Source organism: Thalia democratica, chromosome 2 (genome assembly GCF_965202585.1).
Source record: "Thalia democratica chromosome 2, ktThaDemo2.hap1.1, whole genome shotgun sequence".
Lineage (NCBI taxonomy): Eukaryota > Metazoa > Chordata > Thaliacea > Salpida > Salpidae > Thalia > Thalia democratica.
Window position 1 is genome coordinate 43414810 of NC_139166.1, and position 25540 is coordinate 43440349.

At 25.3% G+C, this 25540-nt stretch overlaps 1 protein-coding gene across 1 annotated transcript; it reads left to right on the plus strand.

Moving 5' to 3' along the window:
- Positions 1-1449: 1449 nt before the first annotated feature.
- LOC145829667 (integrator complex subunit 13-like) lies at positions 1450-24852 on the plus strand. The gene is made up of 14 exons (XM_082937521.1): positions 1450-1597; positions 6865-7065; positions 8344-8519; positions 9862-9939; positions 15502-15736; positions 16213-16372; positions 16799-16888; positions 18062-18285; positions 18509-18697; positions 19258-19382; positions 19491-19679; positions 23495-23589; positions 23938-24103; positions 24321-24852. Exons 1-14 carry the CDS (start codon positions 1511-1513, stop codon positions 24565-24567), a joined length of 2262 nt encoding a protein of 753 aa, XP_082793647.1. The 5' UTR covers positions 1450-1510; the 3' UTR covers positions 24568-24852.
- Positions 24853-25540: the final 688 nt, after the last annotated feature.

A 25540-nucleotide genomic window follows, 5' to 3' on the forward strand; every position in this document is an offset into this window, starting at 1 on the left:
AATTATAGTAACCAAGTATTAAATGAACTGTAATTGTAAAGTTTTTACATTACTTAATATAATTTAAGAGAAAAAATAGTTAAATAAAAATTTTAAAGACTTTTAACAAATTTAAATACATCAAAATAATATATATATATACTTTATATTAGCAAAATAAAATATTTTAAGTTTATAAGTAGAGTTAAATTACAGAGTCAGTAGAAGAATCTAATCTTCAAGAAACTTTAAATTAAAAATTTACTATTTTTACTCTAACGGACGTATCTACCTGTATGTTTACCACAAGTAATTGAATTAATTAAACTTTAATTAATCTGTTTCGCTTGACTGATTTTATATATATGTATTAAATATTCAAAACATAATGATATATAAAACTGAAAGAAGCTGATCGCGGGAAACAAAGTCTTTCCAAACTAACTGGATCTGGATTCGGCCAAATCTCAGCTAGGATCTAACCGGATCTTTTTTAAGTTTAGGATCTGGCCGAATCCGAATCCAAACAAAAATGGCCGGTATGGATCTTGGATCCGGTAGATCACTAATTGTAACTAAAAATCTTGTTTTTCTTGTTGATTAATAAAATGAAGTAATCTTTTGTGAATAATTTGTGAACTAATATTTTTGTAAAACAAAGCTAACACTACTTAACCTTAGTAATACTAAGTTAGTATAATAAACATAAAATAGTAAATGTTTTTTGTTACTATTGTAAAAATACTTTTTAAAAGTTGTAAATTATTTTTACTTGAGATAGGCCGTGTAGTGAAAATGACTAGTGCTCACTAGCCAAAGTTTACAAATTTTTATTGAAATTCGGCCTGTGAAAGATAAAACTACGGCCCACGAGCATGTAAAATCTGACCTGCTAAACCGAATTTTAAAAACTACTCTATACATTATTGGATTTGAAATAAAGACCAAAAAAGTCTTTGGTAGGGTGAAGTGAAGGGTCTATGTAAAGTTTAAAACTTACATTAACTACAGTAAAAAAGATTTTGTAGAACTAATATTTTGTCGAAATTAAATCGATGATTTATTAGTTTACATGAATTGAAAACTTTTCTGCATATGCCCTGCCGATTATAGTTTTTATAGTTATAATCTCACATTTTCTTCTCTATGAAAAAATACTACAGTTTAACACAATACTTCCCTAGTTTTTAACGTTCAATGATATTTAATACAAATAAGTTAATACATTAAAAGTTATTATTTCATTTAAAAAGTGGAAACATAAACTATTATGACTAATTTTAAAACTTAGGTTTTTTTTTGAAAGATTTAACTTTTTTTTAATGGATTAAAATTTATGACAGTAATGTAAAAAGCCATTTTGTTGAATCAAAATCTAAACTATCTGAAATGAAAAACATAACTTAATTCATCTTACATTTAGTAGAGATTTGTCAATATTAAAAGGTAATTTATGCTAGTAGACATGTATAAAAAACCTTATCTCCCACTTAATCATAAAACTGTATTTGTATTTGACCATGGTCCAGCAATGGCAGCCTGTTCAAATTATGAAATAAAGACTCAAGAGTTGCTAAAAACAAGACAGAATGAAAAGCAGAAAGCATTCAGTATAGCAGTAAGTTTTTTAGTATTTTTTTAAAAATTCTATATATGTAAAAAACAATCTTTTTTTTTCGTAAATATATTGCGGTTTTATCAATGAACTGTTAAGATTAAAAATTGAGTACTTTCAGTATGATTTTAACTCTTTTATGATTTTTACTTGAAAATAATTAAAAAAAAAGTATATCATTAGATTTTCAAGGACCTTGAAGTCTGTAATTCAAATATTAAATAAAACTTATGTAGTTTAAAAATATTTCTAAAACTGAAGCTAATTTTTATGGAACTTAAGAAACTTAAATTTTTGGAAACATTTTATAGTAAATTAAAAAAGTCTCAAAACTTTGATTTGAAATTTTTAAAATTTATAAAATAAAATAAAAGAAAAACAAGTTTTTAATATTAATTATTTTAAAAAGTCCGTAATTGAGAGTATATTTGAATAATTTTTAATTAAAGTAGTTACTCATAAAAATAATCATAGTTTAGATAAGAAAAGTTTGGCATTTTTCAAGAGATTTACATAAACTTCTCAGCTTGATGGTTATATTAAGTATTGTACTTAAAACTTCAAGGTATTCTTCAGGGCTCAAACTGTACTAGATTTCTTTGGGTTATAAGAATTAAAAAATAACACCTTGATGAAATTGAAAAATTAATGGACTTTTGGATTTTACTTTTTTTTTGCACAATGCTTGACCATATCTTAAACTATATAAAGAATTTTTTATTACAAAATTGCTTCATTTTTTAACAAAGTATGTTGGTGTTAAGCTTATTAACAACTAAAATAAGTTATTAAATGACTAAAAATGAGATTAACCTTTTGAAACAATGAGAAGGCCTATAATATCTAACTTATTATATTGATATACTCTATGTTCACAGAAACTGTTTATAAATGAAATTTATTCTAAAAAAATAAACTTTAAATCTATGACAATCAAAGTATAATTTAAAGTGATAAACTACTATTAAAAATAGTTGAAAGAATGACATGTCAATAATTATCCAATTCTTAAAAGTCTGTACAAAGTACATAGTTAAAAAAAAATATGTGCACACTAGATTTTAAGTAAATGTATTATGTATAAATATTGAAAAAAGATAAAAACTAATATGTATATTAAAACTAATAAAAGTAAAATAAATTATCAAAAAAGATGAGCAAAAAATAATTTGATACAAAAATATGATTTATGTCTTTTGGCCAAATGTGCTGGATTTTTGTTTTTTAAAACTATATTTTTAAATATTTCTTTGGACTATGATCATTATATGTTCAATAAAAAACTGATCACATTGTTTCAACTAATAATTTTAATATTAGTCTAATCCTAATTTATACAGTTAAAATTGTCATTAAAGCATTAAAATATTGTTAATAAATTAGAACAATATAAATGTTGTGGTTGTAAAATTGTTAAATTTTTTATAACTAATTTTTAATTCTAGATAAAATTGAAAAATTTCAAAAATTTATCCCATGTAGTACTTACATATATTTCAAATTTACAAATACATTTTACATATCAATAAAAAAAAGTTAACACTGAGTTGGAATAACAAACAAATACATTAGGGGGTTTGAATATTTTTTTACAAAAACTAACATTAGACCTTATATAAAAGCTATAGTTGTTTACTATAAGATACTATTCACAAAATAATGAAATGTTAAATAAATTTTGTTATATTGTCGGTTGTGTGAAAAGTTTCTGATACAGTATTATACTGAGTATGGAGAATAAATTTTTCATTGCTAATTTTCTTGGAATTTTGAAAAATTAACTAGAAATCTATCTTTTTCATTTTATGGTCAATAGATCTAAAATTTTCAGGAAATTTTCCATGCATTAATAGAAAAAATTCTATAAAATTTAGAAATTAAAAAAAAAAGACAATTAAAAAATTACTCAAAATAAAGGAAAATCCTATGATAGAAATGTTTATTATTAAGCTAGGGTTAATTTTGGTCATTCAATTAGGAATTTATTGAGCTCTCCTACTTTGTATCCTCATTTCTAAAAAACTAAATTGAATTTTACAAAGCAATAAAAAGAAGCTAAGTTAAAGATCTTAAAATAAGATCAACATGTAAGATAGTGCTCTACCCCTTTTGCCTTAAGTTGTTTATGAATGTCCTTTTAACATTTAAAAAATTAACTGAGTAAGTTTTAACTAAATAAGAGTATTATGACAAAAAGTATACCTTTTGTTTTTTTTTAAGTTAAAAGTTTAATCATCCATCTGATACTTTTAAAATTGTAAATATTTGACTGATTAAGTCTCAAAATTTAGAAAAAGAACATATTTTAGTGAATTAATATTTTTTGACTATTTAGCTTAGATCTGCTTCAAATTCTCCTTCCCACTTCAAAAAAGGTAAACAAAGATAAATTCTGTTGTTTACCAACATTTGTGTAGAAATATGGTAATAAACAAAATTTTAAATATCAAAAGTGTTTAATATCAATGGCGTTAAAAAAGTTTTGTAATTTGTTTTTGAATATATTAAGTTTCCTAGATTAGAAACAAAACTAGAATTAAAAACAATTTTTTTGCAGTACATTTGGAAACTAAAAAATAACATATTTAATTTTAACATTCAGTGGGAAATATCAACAAGAATGAAAAATAAATACACTTTAGAAAACGAATGTAAATTGTGCAATGCGGAAAAAATTAAAATCTTAAAAGTTAAAAAATCTTAATCTCTAAACAAAAGAAACAAATTACAAACTGGCAGTATACATTATCGGCAACAATTTATCTAAAAACTCTGTTAATAATTTTGTCTAAAATCAACTAGCCATTCTATTATTACGTAATACCTAATTTTGTAAATGTACCAAAAGTAACTAATGTATATTGTTTAAGTTTTAAATGTATATATATACAATTAAAGATACCATTTACTGATATGATAATGTTATTAATTAGCTCATATTTATCTTTTATATTCTTACTTAAAAAATTAATAAAAAGTGTTGAATGGCCTAAACAAGAAAGCAATATTTTTTAGATGTAAGCCTTTAATGTTGATTAAATATAGTCTGTTTATGTATATATAAAATAGTACATAAATCATTTGTTTTATTCTTTTCTCCTTCAACAGTTACGCAGATCAGCATCAAAATCTCCAGTTTCTACTTCAAAATAAGTAAAAAAAAAATCTTATTTATTACCAATACTTGTGTATGAATCATTGCAATCAAGTGATTCTTTTATATTGAAAATACTTCATATCTGTGACCCCATAACAATTATTTTAGTTTCTATTTAATTTGAATAGCAGTGAAGATTATCAGATAATTTACCAAGAAAATTTAAAAAGCTCTTACTCAAAGACTTAAATGATTTATAGTTTTTATTTTTATTTCAATGAAGTTAAAATGTATATGATGATAAAATTATGTTTAATTATTTATTTTATACTCAAGTTCTGTTACAACAAATGAAAATCTTAACAACAGGGTTGTAACATACTCTACTGAGGACACTCAAGATAACTCAAGATATTTTGAAGTTATTGAAAATTGCAAGAAGACTCCATATAAAATCAGGATAACTGAGGATATTTTGAATTTGTTTTACAAACTCAGGCTGACACTGTATAGTTTTGTTTTTTATGTAAATTCAAGATAGTTTTAAATTTCTGAAAGTCTAAAGCTAGTTTTTTTTATAGATTTTGAGTGAGATTTATTATTTATATTTTTTAATAATCAGATATTTTATAACCAAATTTGTTAAAGAACTTGATTTTTTTGAGTTTTTTGTGTTTTTAAATAAGGGATTTGAAAAAAACTCAAGATGACCCAAGACATTTTTTTGATCAGAAAGTGGCAAGCCTGGTTATAGTTTTATAAAACTTTCTTATATGATTTTCTGTGATACCGACAAATTTTAAAATAAGTTTTCTTAAAACTTTATATTGGTTAAAAAATCACTAGTTTTGTCAGTTGAAAAGGGTGTTAAATCTAAGAAATATAATTCATTACAAATAAAAATAGTTCATTTTCAATGCAAACCAGGCAAAAAATATAACATATATTTTAATTTAATAAATATTTTTTTATAACTTACTGCGTGGCTTTGGCTCTTTGTTAATTTAAAAAATATAATTCAAAATTTTATGAACTTTATGAAATATTTTAGTTAATTTGGTTTGATAATTTAATTTACTATGTAGAAAACCACAAGTTTCTATGTATATCAATTTTATATTTTGAATTATTATGAAGTTGTCTGAAAAAATTTAAAAAAATATTTTGTTCAGTACTTTTAGTTTGAAAGCAAAAATTAAAATTATCCAACTTTAAAAATCAGATAAGGTTGCTTTTAAAAGATTATAGCCAAACTACTAATAAACACTAGCAACCTAATATAATTGTTTTGCAACACTTTAAAGAAAACTTATTTTTTTATACATTATAAAGCTATATATTGAAATTAAACAAACTCAGAAAACTATGTTAAACAAAACAAGTTTAAAAAAGTATAAAAAAATAAAATATATAAAGCTTTCAATTTTTATCTAACTGATAAGAATAAATTTTTACCATATATCAGGGTTGCCACATACTCAGAATAGTGAGGATAACTCAAACCAGTTTGAATTTTATTTAAATTTCAGGATAACTCAGGCCATTTTTAAAAAAATCTTAAAAATATCCTGATTTCAGCTTTTTGAATTATCTTGCATGAGATATACACATGAGTTGTTCCAGTTTCAACATTTTGATATTTGATGACCAATTTTGTTCAAAAACTTTATTTTTATTGATTACGAAATGCTTATTTGTATATTTTTAATATATGTTTAAGATGTTTTTAATATTTTTGAAAACTCAAGATGATTTAAGACAGTTTAATTCAGGACAGTATTTGGTCACTTAGGATAGTTCTAGACTTTACTAGTGGCTAACCTGGTATTTATTTACTACTATAACAGTACAAATGTCAGTTAACAAGTAGACTTTTGTCATCATAAATAAAATGTTTTTGACATCATACAATTAACTGAATTAAAGCTCAAATACTAAGCACAAAACATTCTATAAATTTATAAATAATTGTTTAACTTATTTAAAACAAAACACAGCTTAGTGTTTTGAAACTATCATTAGTTAATACTTCCTTTTTTTTTTAATAATGTATTAGTTTATTATTAAAAAAAACTTAAAGTTTCAATGATAAAAAACATACTTATACAAGAAAGCAAGCTGTATTTGTTAAAATTTGTAACATTTTAAAAACTTTATTTTAATTTCTTATCAGGATAAAAAAGTTTCAACTAAATCATTCTCAAAGTCGTTATGGACAGTTTCATTAGAAGCAGTTAGTGAATATTGCCGACTTGTATGGGATATTTTCCAGTGTGAAACACACAATCCCAAACTATTTAGGTTTATTGCAAGTGGTGAAGAGTGTAAAACTTTGAACATATCTTGGGACTCAAAAGAACAAAATTTAGTAAAAGTAGGTATTATTTGTTTTTTCACTTAGTTATTATTATATATTTATTTAATTACAATTTTTCTTTGATATAGTTTGTTTGAATGTACTCTTAATCTTAAAAATTAAATGTAAAATCTTACTTCAGGGTAGCCTAGCCACATACTACAGGTACTCAGTAACTCAGGATATTTTGAATTTTTTAAAATTCAGGCTGACTTCGGATACTTTTGTTTTATAAAAAATTTCAGGATAGTTTAAGATTATTTTAATATGTTAAAGCAGGCTGTTTTCTTGATCTAGAATAAGATTTAGTTGATGCAGTACCATATTTTGTTATTGATATATACACAAATTTGTTCAAAAGCATGATTTTTATTGATTTTGAAATGCTTAATTAATTTTTTAAGCCTTGCGACTAATTATTCACTATTCTAAGAAATAACATTGTGAGTAGTTTATGTGCTAAGATTAAAGTTAGTCAATTATAGTTTTATATATTAAACTAACTTTTGTATATTATAAATAAAGTCAACTAATATGGTTGCATAAAATTACACACAATTTTTTAAAAAATCTCATTTGATTTGCACTTAACCGTTCAAAACAGTATTTCTCAAAAGTTTAATGAATATTTTATGCAGAAGCATTTACAACCATCATTCTAATTATTAAGTAGAAAAATTAACATAAGGTATAAGTAGTTTGCGCAAGATGCAATTTTTTTTTAAAGATATGAAAAAAACTCAGATCACTCAAGGCAGTTTAAGGTCACTCAGAGCATTTTTTTGACTTAAAGAGTGGTAACCCTGTTACTTGCCTTAAAACTCATTTTACTATCATTAATATTTTTATTTATTTCTGAGTAAAACATTATTTAAAAACTACTAATTAGTCTTTTTATTTTTATTTATGTTTAATGATTATTTTAGATAAAACATTTTTATGTACTATATGTATACTGATTACAGATTTGCCACTTACTCAGTTTAATTGAGCCACTTAGGAGTGTATTCACAAAAGAATACTTCAATTTAGTGTCTACTGCTAAATTTTTACTTGAAACAATGGCAACCCTTTGTATGCTATGAAATTTTATTATTAAACAATGAAATATTTTTTGCAATGATTATAGTTTAGATAAAATAATTGCTAAAGTTTTAACTTTGAGTTACTGTAAATAATAACGGTTAGTTTGTATGTGTAAAAGCAAACATACTTAGGTATGATAACCTTCATATTTTTCTAATATTTTAATTTATAAACTAAAAACTAAGTATAAAGACTAATTAATTAAAACAGTTGATGAAAGAATTAGCTACATTGAAAGCACCTAAAGTTGATAGTAAAAGTGGAAGTATTTTACAAGGAATACTTGAAGCTGTTCAGTTACTTCAGCAGCCAACTTTACAGCAAAAAGAGCTTAAAAAAGGCTACAAAAATAAAGGAAGAATAATTGTTGTTACTCACATTGAAAAGTAGTTAAATTGTGTACATAACTTTAATAATTGCTTGAATTTTCTTAAAGCTAAATGAATGTTTGTTGCTTAGTGTATTTATGTAACAAAGTTTTTAGTTAGATCAAATGCTCTTATAAAGCATTTAGAATATATGTTTTGGTAACTTTATCAGCAACTTATAACATTTTGTTTTTTGACTTTTTAAAAAGACACCTAATTTTTGTTAATACTTACTTAATTTCTATGTTGCCTGCCTACGGCCACTTCAGTACATATGTACTTTTAATCCCACTAAGTAAGATTTCAACAGCAGTTTCTTGCGACAATGCCTGCCTGATAAGTTCTTAAAATAACAAAAACGGTCTGGGGTTGTCTCAGATGTTGTTGTTGTTGTTGGATGTGTGTTGAAGTTCATTGTTTATTATTCCTAACTCAAAGCTAAAAAACACAAAACAAAAAATTAACCTAAGGTTTATTTTATATGTAATTGTAAAAAAAGTATTTTTATATAACACATGTATTATAATTTAAGAAAAAAAGTCATATACCTAATCTAAGCTATAAATAAATAACTTAAAAAATTGTTGAAAAATGATTAAATGATTATAAGTTTGAGTGTTTTGAAAGGAGTAAACATTTTTATAACTGTAAAGTTTTTTCCTTTAAATTTTCTTTATTTTTTATGTTTTAAATCAATCATGAAATGTTTTTTTATAAACTTTAGAAATACAACAACTTTTACTAGAGTATAATTTTTACTGCTTTTAAAGAAAGTCCTCCATTTTGTAAATTGTTGTTCTAACTTAGTAAAACTGATATTTTTTTTTAACTTGTTAGTCTAGGATTTATAGCATCAAAATAAATTTTACTTTAATAAAATAAGTTAAAGTTGTATACAAAAATAATGTTATCAAAAATTAAACCATTTTTATCGTATATTTTATTTATGAATACCTTTCTTTTTGTAATAAAACTATAACTGATTAAAACAAAAAAGGTGTACAAAATTAACAACTCAATCAATTAAGTTAATTGCTGATTTATCTTGAATACTTTTTTCACTTAATAATTGCAATTAATAAAAACATAGTATCTGTTTTGTAATTTTGTAAGTATATTTTTTTGTTGTAGGTTAAAAGTAATAAGAATATATGTTTTTAGAATATAATTGCAAATATCTTTAAAAATACCAAGATGCTCTTTCACTTTTTGTATTTTCTACATAAGTAGTAAATTGTTTAACATTAACAACAAACATAACTCTGTTTAGGTGTTGTTTGTTCGTAGTTTTTTCTTTTAAAATGTTATATTTAATAGTTTTAAAATGTAGACTTAAATAACTGTTTATTATTTATTACAGTGAAATGTCACAACAAAGTTTAGTGAAGCAAGTAAGCAATGTTATTAACAACCTAAACAACGAGTCTAAAGACGAACGGTGGGTTTACTTTAATTTAAACAAAAATAGAAAATGCTTATATTGTTTTTTGACAGTTTTGTATGTCTTACAATTTATAAAATCGTTTTTTGGTTGCCACTAATGGCGAGTTTAAATAAAAAAATAAACCCATGTCTCAGTCTACTGAAACCTTGTGATCTCATATCAAAGTTGTATGGTCAAACATGTTATTTTGAATTTATAATGGTAAGATATAATATTATTCTTTTAATTACTTTCACATGTAACAACACATGTTTACTATGTTTTAATAATAATTTTATTTATCTTGCATTTACAAGTACTGTATCGACGAAAGTTTTAAATTAAAAAAAATATTTTAACGTATTAAAATTAAAAATAAACCATTGAAAAAAAATATTTTATTAATTTATAATATGAAAAGTATTTGATAAATTACACAAGATATCTAATCAGATAAAGGAAATATCTGTTTCAAGCTTCAACAATTTTCTCATTAAAATGTATTTTGAGCAATACCCAATGCTTAACTAATTTTGAAAATAATTATTTAGTTTCATAATAAAGTTAGAAATATTTTATATTTTTAATGCAACATGGCGGAAAAGGAAAAACATTTTTATAATAAATTTGTTTTAAAAAAGTGTTTTGTTATATTTTCAACATCTTTATATCTTAAGAGCATTCTGATGTTTTTTTGAAGTCTTATTATTATAAGCAACTAAAAAGTATTATATTAAGTGTTATAAAATTACATGAATTAGGCCAGACGATGATAAACAGTTTAAAGAGTTCAGGTTTAAATATATGCTTTAAAGAAATTAAAATTAAGAGACTGTGTTTAAAAATAACTACCTTTTTTAAGTGGTGACTTAAACCACTTATCATATTTTGAAGGAATATATAGTTATACACAGAGTTGCCATAAAACTTAAGAAAACCTAGAATTTAAAAATTTTAGTACAAAAAAAAATTAAAACCTGAAAAAAAAACCTTGAAAATCATTGAACTTTGTACAAAAATCATGGAAACTCTTAAATATTTTTAGGTTGATTCAACAATTTTTGATATAATAGTAAGTTTTAGCAGTCTAAGACTTGAAATTGAATTTAGAAATGTTTTTGTTGTTATGGCAACAGCAATATTTGAGAATTAAGAATTTCTAATGAAAGTGCTGCATTTACTTGCATTTTTCATTACTTTTAATGTTGAGTATGTAGAGTCAGACATCAAAATAAGTATATATGGAAGTAACTATTAAGATAAGCATATATGGAAGTGCTATCAAGCATAACATTGAATAATAGACTTTTTTAAACTCAGTTTGTTATTGTGTTGCTGTGTAAAGTACCTACTGAAAAAGTTACATATCTAGAACTGTATTTATTGTATGTTAATTTTTTGGTATTATTTTGGTAGTGTCCTTGGCATGGCGTTAAAATGTTCTGGTGTATGACTCGATAACCGAAAGATTTTTTAAACACCAGGTCCTCAGACCAAACCTTTTGAGCGTACTTTTTTTGTCGTTCAATAAACAATAATAGTGTTTAAATATAGAGTTAATATTTAAACTGTATATTTAACTGATTTAAATCTTTTGAGTTAGATTTAAATGTTTAATACTGTATTAAGCCTTCTATAGTTTATTCAGGGTTGCCACTCGGTCAGGAAAAGTAAAAAAAAATGACAAAAGTCAGGAAAAAATAGGGATTTTGAAAAAAAGTCAGGAAAAGTCAGGAAATTTGATAAAATAAAAAAAAAAAAGTCAGATTTTGTCAGTTTAAATTTACAAAATTCCTTTTTTTCCAAAGCCTTCAAATAGTAAAAATTAATTAAAAGTCCTTTAAAGTCTGAAAAAAATTCCAAAATTTTTTTGGAAACTTACAAAAATATTAACTTCATTCCCAATGCCTTCATCTGGTATAATTTAGTAGAATATCCTTTATAAAACTGCAAAATTTTTTTATTAACATATTGAACAAGTACCCTACTTAAACAGGCTGATTTTGTAAGCTTTTTAGTATTGATGATCTATAGCAAGGACACTTCTATAGTGAAACGGTGATATATACACAAAAGTTTATCTAGCATAATTTTAGAATCAAAGTGTTTTTTGTTTAAGTAAATAATTGAGTTCTTTATAACTAAGCAGTTAGTTTAGTACTTTATGTAACAAGTGAATGTGAATACTTTACCTCTTTATAATTTTTTCAAAGTTATTTAGATTTATAAAATAAGTTATAAGAGAGGTATTAGTGGCTGATCGTGCCATCGAAAATTGACCAAACATTATTTTTTTTTTTCATGTTTGGAAGTTAGGTCCAAAGAGTAAATTTCCTGACAGCAGGTGTTACGGAGCCGTAAGGGATGCAGTGGCTGATTATCTTGTCTCAGTGAAGATGCATTTCTTTAGTTATGTAGCATCTCTCATGCAACCTTTTTTGACACTATACCAGAGTACTCAGCCTATTGTTGCCTTTATGCATGAGGACATATTGTGCTTGGTGATTAAATTGCTGTGTATATTTATGAAAGACGGGATAGTTTTGAACCTCAGCCTTCCCAAGTTATTCAAGATTGGATTGAATGATCAAGCTTCCCTGAAACCTGCCCTTGATCTTGGTTGTGCAGCAACCAATTTGCTTTCAAATTTGAGGAAAAAAGACCTAGTTGAGGATCAAAAGATCTTAAATTTTGATAAAGAATGTAGAGTATTTGTTATAAATGCCGTTGAAAGTCTCCGGAGCAGAACGTTTGTTTATCTAGATATATTTATGCTAGGAAATACTAATAAATTGTGTCTTTTTTTCAGACAAGCTGTGTTTATAAGGTAATAATACAAGTATTTTGCTGATAGAGCTGTTTATTACAAAAATCAATCATACACATATGGTTCAAGTGATGTACTAATAGTTTGATGACTGTTGTTTTTAACCTGTATTAAGAATATATTGAAAGCTTTGTATAGTTTCAAGTGTTAGATTATGTATTTTAGAATAAGTTTAATTTAAGAGTTTGATTTAGAAAAGTCAGGAAAATTTTGGTAAAAAGTCAGAAAAAGTCAGGAAATTTTTCTCAGCTTGATCAGTGGCAACCATGTTTATTGCTCACTAAAAGTGTTTATTTAAACTATAGTTAATTATTTTAAGTCTTTTGAGTTAGATAAAGTGTTTGATAGTTCGTTAAGTGCTTTATAGTTTACTGTACTAATACTTGTTATTCAACTTGAACTTTTTCCAAATGATTTATAATAGTCTTAAAAGTAAGTTTTATTTTTGAAATGTAGTGCTTATATTATTTTATTGTTGTTCATTTTTTAGAATAGGTTCATAAGTTGTAACCTCAATTTGTACTGTCTAGTTTATATAAAGTAGACAAAGTACGTAAGTATTTAATTACGTTGAGTATTATCAATAAATTAAGTAAACCAACATCCACATCTTACAGTTTTATTGATTTTATTTGTGAGTGGAAAAGTACTGGAAAATGAGAGTCTTCATTTTTTGACTTTTTTGGTTTTGTAGTATATAACCTCTCAAAATAAAAAAATATATTTTAGAAAACGCTTTGAGTAAGATTTAAATAACCTGTACTTGTTATATCTAAATTAAATACTTGAAGCAAATTATGTATAACTAACACATAACTCTATAAAGTTAAAACACAACAACTAATTATTAAAATAAACTAAAATCTCAACTATCTTTTGTTAAACAGTTGTTACACTGATTGTTTTTATAAGAACTATTAGATAGTAAACTGATGTTTTACGGCTTGCACAAATAATCACCAATATTACTATTGTTTATTGAACGACAAAATTAAAAGAGCTCAAAAAATTTGGTCCTAAGACCTGGTGCATGAGAAAACTTTTCAGTTATCAGGTTGCACACCACTTAATACCTTTTAACGTCTTGTCTAGGACAAGCTGCGGAAAGACCAGCTCTGTGTAGTGGGTTCCTTATATAATAAGAAACTTCACTTATATGTGACACATAGTTTAATAAACCTATTTATACATAGTCGACACACAGAATCTACAAGGTAAAATTAAATAGCTTATTATAGAACTTGAATTAATTTTTGGCTCTATAATCACAAGAAATAATGTTTTTTATTAACAAACAAAATAGTACACCAAGCAACATATAAAGCCCATCTTATTTCTTGTCCTTATTCTATTTTTGCACAAAATGATTTAGATTTAGATACCAATGCATCATTTTTAAGTCATTTAGTTCTATCAAAAAATACCTTTTTGACTTAAGGTAACTTTTAAATAAATAGTCATGAAAGATGTCATTTCAATACCTTGAAGAAGTTAAGAAAATTTTGAAAAAAATTTCAAAACCTACCCTGTTTATAAAGAACTATGATTTACAAAGCTTTCATTTGTTACTTCGTTTTAATATTTCAGGGTTGCCAAAGAGAATAGAACCTTGGAATATGAGAATTTTTGAAAAAACCTATAATTTTGAACCAAAGTCACTAACAAACCTATAATTTTAAGCAGTTTTTGCATTTAAGTTAAGGAAGTTTAGATTTAATTACAAAAAATATAATCACAAAAACTATTTATTTTCTGTCAAAGCTGTCAAACTGTCAAATCAAGCTTTAAAAGTTTGTGACATTAAGTGCCTATGCAAGTATCAATAAAACTAATAAATTAGTAATAAAATGAAACTTATAAGATAAAATAATGAAACTGCAGTCACTGAAAACATGAGTAAAGCAAAGTTTTTTAGATAGTAAATTTTATATATAAACTTGAAAAGCACATTTATTTTTTGCATAGTGAGTAAATTTTCAAAAAAAAATTGTGGTGCCAAATATATACTTTAAATTTTACAAATTAAAAAAGTATTTAAAGGCTCTGACTAAAATCTACAACTTATTGAAAGGTGTTTTCGGAAGGAACGGGTCTAAATTGCACAAAGACAAAATTGCATGAGGTTACTAAATTGCACGAGAGGACTAGATTACACTAGAGCACAAAATCGCACAAAGCCAAATTTGCACGAGGGAACAAAATTGTACGAAGATGATTTTGCACCAAGGGTCGATTTTGCACGAGTTACATTTTTGCATGAGAGTAAAAAAAAACTGAAAAAAAAACTAAAAAATAATTTTATAAAAAAAAAAGTTACTGACCAAGGGTAAGGGTTAGGGTTAACAGTGATAGTAAAAATAAGAAAAAAAAACAAATAAATTAAAAAAAAAAAAAACTACTGACCAAGGGTAAAGGTTAGGGGTAACAGTGATAATAATAAAAAAACTAATAAAAAAAACTTACCGAGGGTAAGGGTTAGGGGTAACAGTGATAGTAAAAAAAAATCAACCCGTGTAAAAGTGACCCTTCGTGCTAAAGTGTCTTTGTGCAATTTTATCCCCTTGTGCAAAAGTATCTTTGTGCACTCGTGGAATTTTGTACGCTCTTGCAAATTTGTCAGCTACCCGTTTTCGGATGTTTGAAATATAAACTACCAGTGTTTTTAAATGTTCATCTAAATTTTGGTCAAAAGTAAGTTATTTGGACTTTATAATTATACTAAAAACTTGAACATGAATTTATTGTAACAGAACTTTGGGATTGGACTCAGTCGAGCTTTTGTTTATTCACGTGAAATCAGACAAAATGAGTTCAGTTGTGCAGGAACAGCCGATGCATAAAGCTGCCAACTCTGATGTTCTTCAAGTTGAAGTTCACGATGTGAAGGCTTTTAAGCATGGTATCAGCATCTGTAACAGGATGCTGAATCTTGTAAGGAGTAACTATGATTTGTCGGCCACTAGTATTACTGGAATTCCTATGAAGGTATTTGAAACAAAAACTTTTATTTTTGTTATATATAGAAATAGTAAAATAAAAAAAAAGGTACAAATATCTGAAAGTTTTATTATTTTTTCAGTTTAATTGTTAGTTACATTGTCATAACCAATTTTTTTTTTCATACTTAGAGATTGTAAAATTTTACATGTACTGAATAAAAAAAAAACTTGTGTTTGCTGAAATAAATATCTTAACTCAGGGATAACAATTTTTAACAGTTGGAATTGAAACATAAAACTAAAATTTATTTATAATATTTATTAGTCGTAGTGTATGAGTGTATTACTTAGCATTTATACATATTATTGTTTTATAAAAACCTACTTTCCTACTTTTTAATTGACAAAAATACTAAGCGTTTTTTGAAAAATTAAAAAAACTTCAATAATTAAATTAAAATTACTGTAATGTTTTTTGTATTTTTTTTCAATAAGTCCGCAGTCATAATCAGCGAAATTCAGGAGGAACAAAATGCATCTTCATCGTTGAATTATGACGTTGTGTTGCTGCACAAAATATTACCTGGAATCCCAAATATTCCATTTAATTGGGAAAAAGCTGATGATGAGCTGGAAAAGACTATTACATTGAGATGGAGATCACCTAAAGTCAGCTATGATTGTTCGTTTTTTTAATATGTACATTTTGCTTTTCTAAATGAATTCAATAAATTTAGTTTTTTAGTAAATACTGACCATCAAATAAAGGTTTGTTTAACTTAAGTATTGCAATATCCGAACTATTACTGAGTTTCGTAAAGTATACTTAAAGGTCCAGTATGATTTGTACATTTGCTGAGTCAGCAAAATTGAAATCAGGCTGACTTTTAAGTATACTCGGTCTGAGTTTCAATTAAAAGATTTTAAGTTTTTATTTATTGTTCTATTTTTGGAAAGCTTTCTGTTATATTTCTTGTTTTAAATAATGCTCAAGGAGTATTTAATAAATTAAAATTATATTTAAAACTTACAATTTTTGTTATTATGCATGATTCTATTAGTTCTTCTTTTACCATTGGACGAATAATTAATTTTTTGTTATTTTAAGATTTGTATGATTGTATTGGTGCTGCAGCAATCAGTCCAGTTGAAGTTGTCAGCAGGCCTACAGTATGCCTAGTGAACTTTTTGTTAACAGGTAGTTAAATTAAATGTTGAATGCTTATTCTTAAACTGTTCGCATCATTATATTTTAGTTTGAGTACTACTAAAATGTTTATGTTTATTTTGATTAACAAAAACATTTAAATTTAGTCCTTAAGTATTTTGATAACTTGAATAGTTATTTTTTCTATTGTTCTATGATATTTTAACAATATAATGTCTAGTTGTATTAAATTAAACAATGCTTTTGTTATATATCAAGATGGCTTTAGTCGAAAAAAAAAAGTAAAGCTTAAAACACAAATAAGTTATTGCAATTAATACAAACTACAAAGTTTAGTCTAACTATTTTTTGTTAGAGTTGAAAAAAGTATTCATTTACTTAGTTTAGCTTTATAATTTGAAACCCTAGTATAAAATTACATTAGTCTTTCAGACAGAAGAAATTTTTCCTTAGCGGTAGGTTTTTTACAAAGCAAAATACAAACAACTGTATATAATAGATGTATTAGTATGTGATAAAATCATCATAAGAAACTTTTTAAGTACAACAATCTTTACTACTTATTTAATATATTACTCCTAGAAAGCATTACTTAATTTCTTTATTTGTATAGTTTGTCACATTTCGTTTCCACAGATACTCACTGACTGTATTGAAATTACAAGTTTCTATTTGCTGCGAACACGTTAAAACAAACATTTTAAACGGTTCATCGTCATAAGTTCCGCTAGTTTTTGACCAATTGTGACTCATATTACTGCTACTGACTCCATTAGTGTAGCAACATATCCTCCGGACTTAATCATCAGTCTAGACTCTAGGGTCATTCGCTAACATAAAACAGCCAAGTTTTTCCTGTGAATTTTACATTAGCTGCATGCTTGAATTCATGGTTGTTTATGTTGTAACAAATATTTAATGACTCCCTCGTGCGAATTATGGCAAGCTATATCTTTTTAACGATCCCCCGGTCAATTCTTGGCTAAATGAGTTGAGGTGCGTTTTGCATTAGTTCAGCATTGAATGACAGGGTATTGGCAATGTTTTGATTTGTAAAGGTCAAGAAGTGTTCTTTAACACCACAGTGTTTGTTTGGCTTATAATTTAAATTACGATGTTGTAGTAGTTAAACCAATACTAGTGATTTTAATTACAAAAGTGACTTCCTTATAACTTTCCTATAAAAAAAAAAGTACTTTACAGGAAGATGTGTCATGCTGGAGCAAGTAAGTGGGAAGTCAACTAACAATAAAGACGGTGAATGGAGCCACACACATATCATAAGTAGTAGAGGCGGAAGTATTTACCTTCACGCCTTGTTCGATAGAAAACACAAAGATCTCTTTAAGTTTAACAAACCTACATCTCTTATAAACAATATTTGTCATCTTCAAAGCAACAAAACGATGTCAGATTTACGCACAAAAGTAATAGTTTTAGTCATATTTGTAAACTGGTAGCAAAGAAATTATAAACTAAAATTAATATAAAAAAAAAACACTTATAATTAAAACAAAAATTTTTTAGTTAGATTTCTCAAAGCAGTACAGTTGATGTTTTATTCAAAACAATATGAACATTTAAAAAGTTTATGTATATTAGTTTTGGCGTTACCAAAACGACCAAAATTTTCTTAATTTTATCTCTCAGGAATTTGATTCAATGATTCGACGCTTAACACTTCATCCGTTAGGCGGCATCAGAAGTATTTCTCATTCAATCAGCAATTTGCAAGAAGCGTATTCAATGGTCGCTCACGATACTAGGTATTGGCCACTTTATCAGTCGAAATGCTGTATTCAGCATCTTGCTCCGGATCTGAAAAATATTATTAGTAAAGTAAGTGATTCATGTGTGATATATTTATTCTTTTTTCTTATTTCGTTGCTTATTTAGTTAACTATTCATTGATAACATAAAGTTGTAATTGATTTTTAAAACTCGTTTAAATTTCAAAATCAATCAGTTTAAACATACATAGCAAAACAAAAACTTATATTTATATCTAAATTATAGTTTATAGTTTTTAAAAATAGATTAAGTAAGAGCTGCGATTTCAAATAAATACTACTATTTAATTAAGAGTTTACTACTTTTAAAATAATATTGTTTTTGTTACTACCAAATTCATTTAAGACTCAATTATCAGAAAGTTATCTGTAAATTTTTGTTATACTGTAAACTAAAAAAACTGTAAGTAGAACTTTTCCCTAGTCTTAGTTTATATTAGAATATTGCGGTTTTAGTTGTATAATTTTATGTTTACTTTTAACAAAATAATTGACTTCAAACTAAATTTATTGTTTAACTTCTTATGAATTCTACACAATCAAAAAATCAAAGTATTAAAAATATCACATATTATTAAAAGTATTATTAAAAGTACATAATTTTAAAAGCGTGACCTGAATGAAGATGATGCGAATTCTGTCATTAAAACTTTATTAGGTTTCCAAAGAAAACTTGATCGTAATGAGGTATTTCAAGTCCAAGTAAGTGGTCATGGAATGGGTAGAGGTAAAAGGTAAACATTTTGAATTTACTTTGGTTTAAATAAAATGCTTTTCAAAAACTTAACTTAAAGTACAACGTTAGAAAGGGATAAAGATCTAAAACTGATTATTATTTTCAGACAATATAAAGAATACAACTGTAAAGAATTGTGGGAAGAACTTGAAATTTTGTTTCAAGCTCACGCATCAGTTTCGTCTAAACATGAAGAACTTTTAAAAATACTCTTTAGAATTAAAAACAAGGATGAAGTGAACTTCAAAAATACAAGTTTTGAAAATTCCAGGAAAAGAAAAAAACTTGCTGACAAGTTAGTTTTTTTTTGAAAAAATATAAAAACGTTGACCACTAAATACATATTTTAAAGTATTTATAGTAGTTATTATAAAAATACTGTTTTATTATTGTAAAACAAGTATTCGCTAAACAGATACTTCAAATTACGTAATATAGTATATTTATGTATGTGATATTCAATTCTTAAAACAAATTGATTTAATTAATTAATTAATTAATTAAAAACTTAGTAATTTTATTTCTATTATATATATCACAACCATCTAGATAAAAATTAACAATCAGTTACAATAGTTTAGAATTTGACTGTAGCAAAATTTTCAAAGTTATTTTAAACAAAAAAAAATTGTAATTACTTATAAAGATAAGTTTATAAACAAACTGTCGTTTACATAATTAACGTTTTTGTAAATAAAAATTTTAAAACACCTAATTGATAAAATTTACATGCTTAAGAAAATGGAAAAAGTGATTATTATAATTTTTAAAACACTCAAGTTATTCAACAATTTGCAAAAGAGGATGATTTGTTTGTCGTTTTATACAAAACCTTTTCTGGTAGTAATTAGATATGTATTTATAACATAATTTTAATTGTATGCTTGCTCACAATTTATTTTTATTTCTTTGAAAACATTTGGAATTGATAAGGGCTAGCCGAAATATGTTTTCATTTATCTGTTGTTTTTTTAATTTAAAGCGATCTTTTAAAAAAATCACTTTCAGAATTGAAAGTACCTACTACAGGAATGCCACACACTCAGGACACTCAGAATATTTTGAAGTTTTTAAAAATCTCAGGAAGACTCAATATTTTTTGATATTTTTTAAGAACTGAGGCCGACTCAGGAGGATAGTTTTAAGGTTTAATAAAAACCTCAGGACAGTTATTTTTATAGATTCTGTATGTGATTAAGTTGCAAAATTTTGTTACTTTTTAATAATTTTGTTGAAAAAAATTATATTTGTTAATTTTTATAAGTGGGGCATTTTTTTTTAAGCATTTGAAAACCCAGGATGACTCACGACAGTTTCAGGTCAATCAGAACAGTTTTTTTTGATTCATAGAGTGGCAACCTTTTTGAATGGCATCTATTTAATGTATTGACGTTATAAAATTTATATTGGGTCTGGAAAATTAGACCGGAGTGAAAAAAAGATCTGATAAAAAGTAGTCTGTATTTAGTTTGTTGGTAGCAATAATGCAATATATAAAAAGAAATTATTAAAAATACATAAAGCAGAGTAAGAATTATTTACAAAACTTAGTGTTCTCTTTTATATAAAAGCCATAAGTACAACTATAAATTGTGTTATTTTAAGTTTTTCTGGTAGACTGTAATTTTTTTACTGTCAATTCTCTCAGAAATTCAAAATATCACAAAAAATTTATCTACTTGTAATATATATATTTTATCTATTCAGAAAATATTCCTTATATAGTTTAAAAGATTTTTAGTGTTAAAATTTAATAAATTTTACAAAACAAAACTTATAAAAAAAAAGGTGATCGAAAATTTTTTTTGTTAAAAGAATAAACAATTAGTAATGGATTTACTGTGAAAGTAAAAAAAAAGTTGGTTGAAAATGAGGGATAAAATGAATTTTTAGTCGAACTGTATTTTTTTCATTTGAGTTTGTGCTTCTGTAGGAAACCTATTGAACCCTTATATCTCAATAGTTATTTTATAGCTAATATAAAACTACATGGTTTTTTCACTGCCCTTAATTTTAAAAGAAGTGTTGTTATATATAGGAAAATACTTGGTATACCTTTGTAATTTTGTTAATGAATTTTTTTTGTATCTTTTGGAATTCTTTTAAAGTAGCATTACAGTATTTTTTCAATATTTTTATGCTATTTAAGACAGTTTTTTTACTTTAACTTTATTTGATAGTAAAAATTGTCAAAAACACTTGCACTTTTAAAAACCTGAAAGAAATTTAAACAGCCTGGAAATTTTTTCAAAAAAACATTGGCAACCCTAAAAAAACATTGGCAACCCTTTTTCCTTCAACGAATATAAACTTTAAAAAATTTGAAAAACAATATTAAATTGTTAGGCATTATTTAGTGTTTTCGGTTATTCTTTAAATGAGACTAATTAGGAGCTTTAATTAGGAGTACACTGAAAATTTTACTGTGTTTTATCAAAATAAACCCGACAAAGTCAGTTAGAAGTAACAGCTTAGGTTGTAAGATTGATTTAAAAGAAAATTAATTTATAAAACCAAGTATGATAAGTCTCAATAAGTGGTTATAGTGAATCTTAATGTTAATTTTATGAGGTTAGAATGGTAGAATGAAAGTTAACAGTACTACTATTTGTAACTGATAGGCATCATTAATATATTTAATTGTCATTATTGTCATATATTTTTCACAATTTTTATACCCTTCACTACCTGTTTCTATATAAAAAACTAGTGTCAAATGTAAATATATAAAAAGTACGTCGACATCATACATTATACTTTTAATTTTTAGCAGTTGAATTTTTGCCTTGGTAGTTTTAAATTAAAAAAAGATAAACATTTTTGTAATTTATATGGGGAATATAAGTTGAATGTCTGTATTTTTAGCTTACTTTGAAACTTTAAACTCGGGTTCGTTTCTAGTATTCATTGCAAAACTAGTTTGGATTTTTTCCATAATGTCAAGCTGGTTTGTAGTTTTAAAGTATACTTTTTCTTTAATTTTATAAGATTTTCTAAATATTAAATAATCAACCTTAAAAACAGTATTTTTTCAGTTTTTGGTTTTTACTGCTTATTTTTCATGTTTATCATAGAGTCAGACCGACTCAGGCTAGTTTGGTTACTATAATTATTTTTAAAAGCTTAGGTAAAAATAAACTCTAAATTATTTTGTTATTTTGCTTCTACCAAACACTTAGATATAAAAGCCTTGTAGGGGTATTAAGTGTTGCCATGCACTCAGGATACTCAGGATTAAATTTATCAAAAGGCATTGCTTTCTTTACTCGAGTGTGAAACTATTAACTTAAAACAAACAGAAGTTTATAAGCTTCAGTGCTCAACCGGCATAACAACTATTATCATTTTGACAACTCTGCTCAGGATAACTCAAGACAGTTTGAATTTTTGAAAATTTCGGTATGCTAATGTAGTTGAAATTTTTTATTTTAAACTCATGATGACTCAGGCCAATTGAGCTATTTTATAAAAAACTCAGATTAAATTTAAGGTTTTTTGAAAATCTTATTTAGTTTCAGTATTTAGTTTTTTTAACCAGTTATGTTGAAGAGCTTGAATTTATTGGTTTTGAAAAGTCTATAAACTTTTTACGAGGAATGAAAAAACTCAAAATAACTCAGCACAGTTTAAAGTCACTCAGGAAAATTTTTTGACTTAAAAAGTGGCAACACTGATACTTATACAATCAACATCCTTAATTTTTTTTATAAAAAGTTATTATTGTTAATATAGAATATGATACATAAACTAGTATACATTACTATTTTCCAATTTAAAACACTCTACTAATTCAGTTTCATTTTTAAAATGTATTCTATAAAATATTTTGTAAGTTAGTTTACTGTTATATACTTATTCTTTTTTATCTTATGTTTTTTGATATTATAAAATGTATTACTTAATTATATATATTTTTTAAATTTCTGCTAAACTTGTGAACCTTCAGTGGTTAAATGAGACAAATAGTGAAAAAAAAAACACCAAATTTTTTTTGTTTAACTTTTGACAATTTAATATAACCTTATTTCTGTAAAACCGCCAAAAATAAGTTAAGTCTGAGTACAACATTTTTCAAAGTTTATGCTTTTGTAATTTTAAATTTTTTATCAGTCCGATTGTTCACATTGGAGTAGATGAGTCTCCTGAGTCACCCCCATCAAGCCCACTGCAAAAAATGATTAAAACAGAAAACAATGCTGTTACAAGTAAATAAAGTAGTATAATATGTATTGATATCTAAATAGTTTTTGAACTTTTTATTTTGTGAGTAGTTGTATTTTCTATTTGTTTATCAAACTAGAATGGAAAATTTTATGGTATTAAATATTTTAAAAAAGTTATAAACAAAAACTAATCTCAGTTGAAAAATGTTTAAAATACGTTTATAAAGAAAAAAAAAAGGAAAGTTTGAAATATTTGAAAACAGTTTTAAAAGTTGATTCTTTTAAATTAATACTGATAAATAATATAAGTGTATCAAATTTTATTTTTAAAGCCTAAGTTAAAATCCTGACTACTTTTGCCTATAGTTTTATAGTAAATTTACGTTTCAGATACAAAGTCTATATTGCAAATAATGTGTGAAAAGCAAGAGTTGCAAGCGTTGCATTTGCATGTTGAGTTCCATGGCAGGCTTGTTGATCCTGTCAGGTGCCAGTTATATCCTAACATCGACCAGGAAAAACCTGTGAAATCCGATGAAAGGAATGGCAGCAATAGGTGCTAATTTTATTATTTCTATTAGTTAATAATTTAATCTAAAAACGTTAGTTTGAAGATTATAGCTAATTTTATTATTATGAGCTTGAAAGTTTTCTTAAAATGTTTAATAACTTAAGAGTTATTTTTGCTGTGTTTTTTCTTTTACTTGAATGAGATATATTTAAATTCATATTTAAAAAAATTCTTTAGTGTTAAACTTAAATAAACCACACAGACATGGTGGTCGAGCTTCAAGCGGTGGGCAACAAAACAGAAACAATAGCCACAAAAATCGATGTAATGCAAATAGGAACAACCACCAGCACAGAAATATACATGGCAGTAATCAGAGACAGAACATGGTAGTCAACGTTAATGCATCAGCTCATCAAAGTGGCGGAAGAAAATCAACTATCAGCTTTACCATGCCACCTAAAAAGAATCCAGTGCTAAACAAACATTCAGCAATGCATCAAGATTAAGAGACTGTGCATTTTTTAAATTAGTTAATTAAAATATTAAAATTATTTTCGTAACATTTTACATTAGAACATCTGATTTGTTGGTTATAATGTTGTTTGAATGTTGTATAGTTAAGTTTTTTTTTTCTGTTTTGCAGGGTTGCTAATCTATTAGAGTTGTCGATTTTTTTTCAAAACCTCTTTTAGCTTTTTTAATTAAAACTAGTTTATATAGCATGCCTTTTCTTAAAACTTATGTTATCTTTATTAATTCATTAGAGTTTAATAATCTAGTTTTTGCTTCTCTATGATATTGTAAACCAACAATAATTTTAGTTTCTTACTTAGTAGTTAACTAGTTTAAAACAAATGTTTTATCTATCATGCCTTTTAAAGTTAATAACTTTTTTTTCGATAGATCTCATTTGTTACTTATCAATTGATTTGATAACTTGATCATTTTGAGTTTGATTGATACTAAAACTCCTACATTTAGTAGCTTATGAAAAAATAATTAATTTGGAATTAAATAACATGACCTAAGCCTAAATATTTTAAACTTATAATTTCATGCTTGGCTTTAAAGAATGGCAATCCTGTAAAGTAGCTTTACTTAAGTTAATGTTTTTACATATCGAGTAAAAATTTAACAGAATATTTACTCGTATTGTTTTTTTTTTGCTTCAATATTAGAGTAAACGCTTACTTCATAAATTGTTTCATGCAAGTTTGAGTAAAGTTTGTCTAGTTTTTTACATTTCGTATTGTTTTTTATTTGATTTAACAATTTTTCTCCAAATTTATAACGTAAGTCTTAGTAAATGATTCATTGGTTGCTTTTTTTTGGTCAAATTTAAAAACATGGTAAAACGTTTTACAGTTAAGTTTTTACAGCTAGAAAACTTTTTTTTTACTTTATTACAGCGCGAAAAGCTTTTAGATAGTTTTTGGACACAAGAAACTTTGTTTAGTTATTTTTTAAATTATCCTTTTT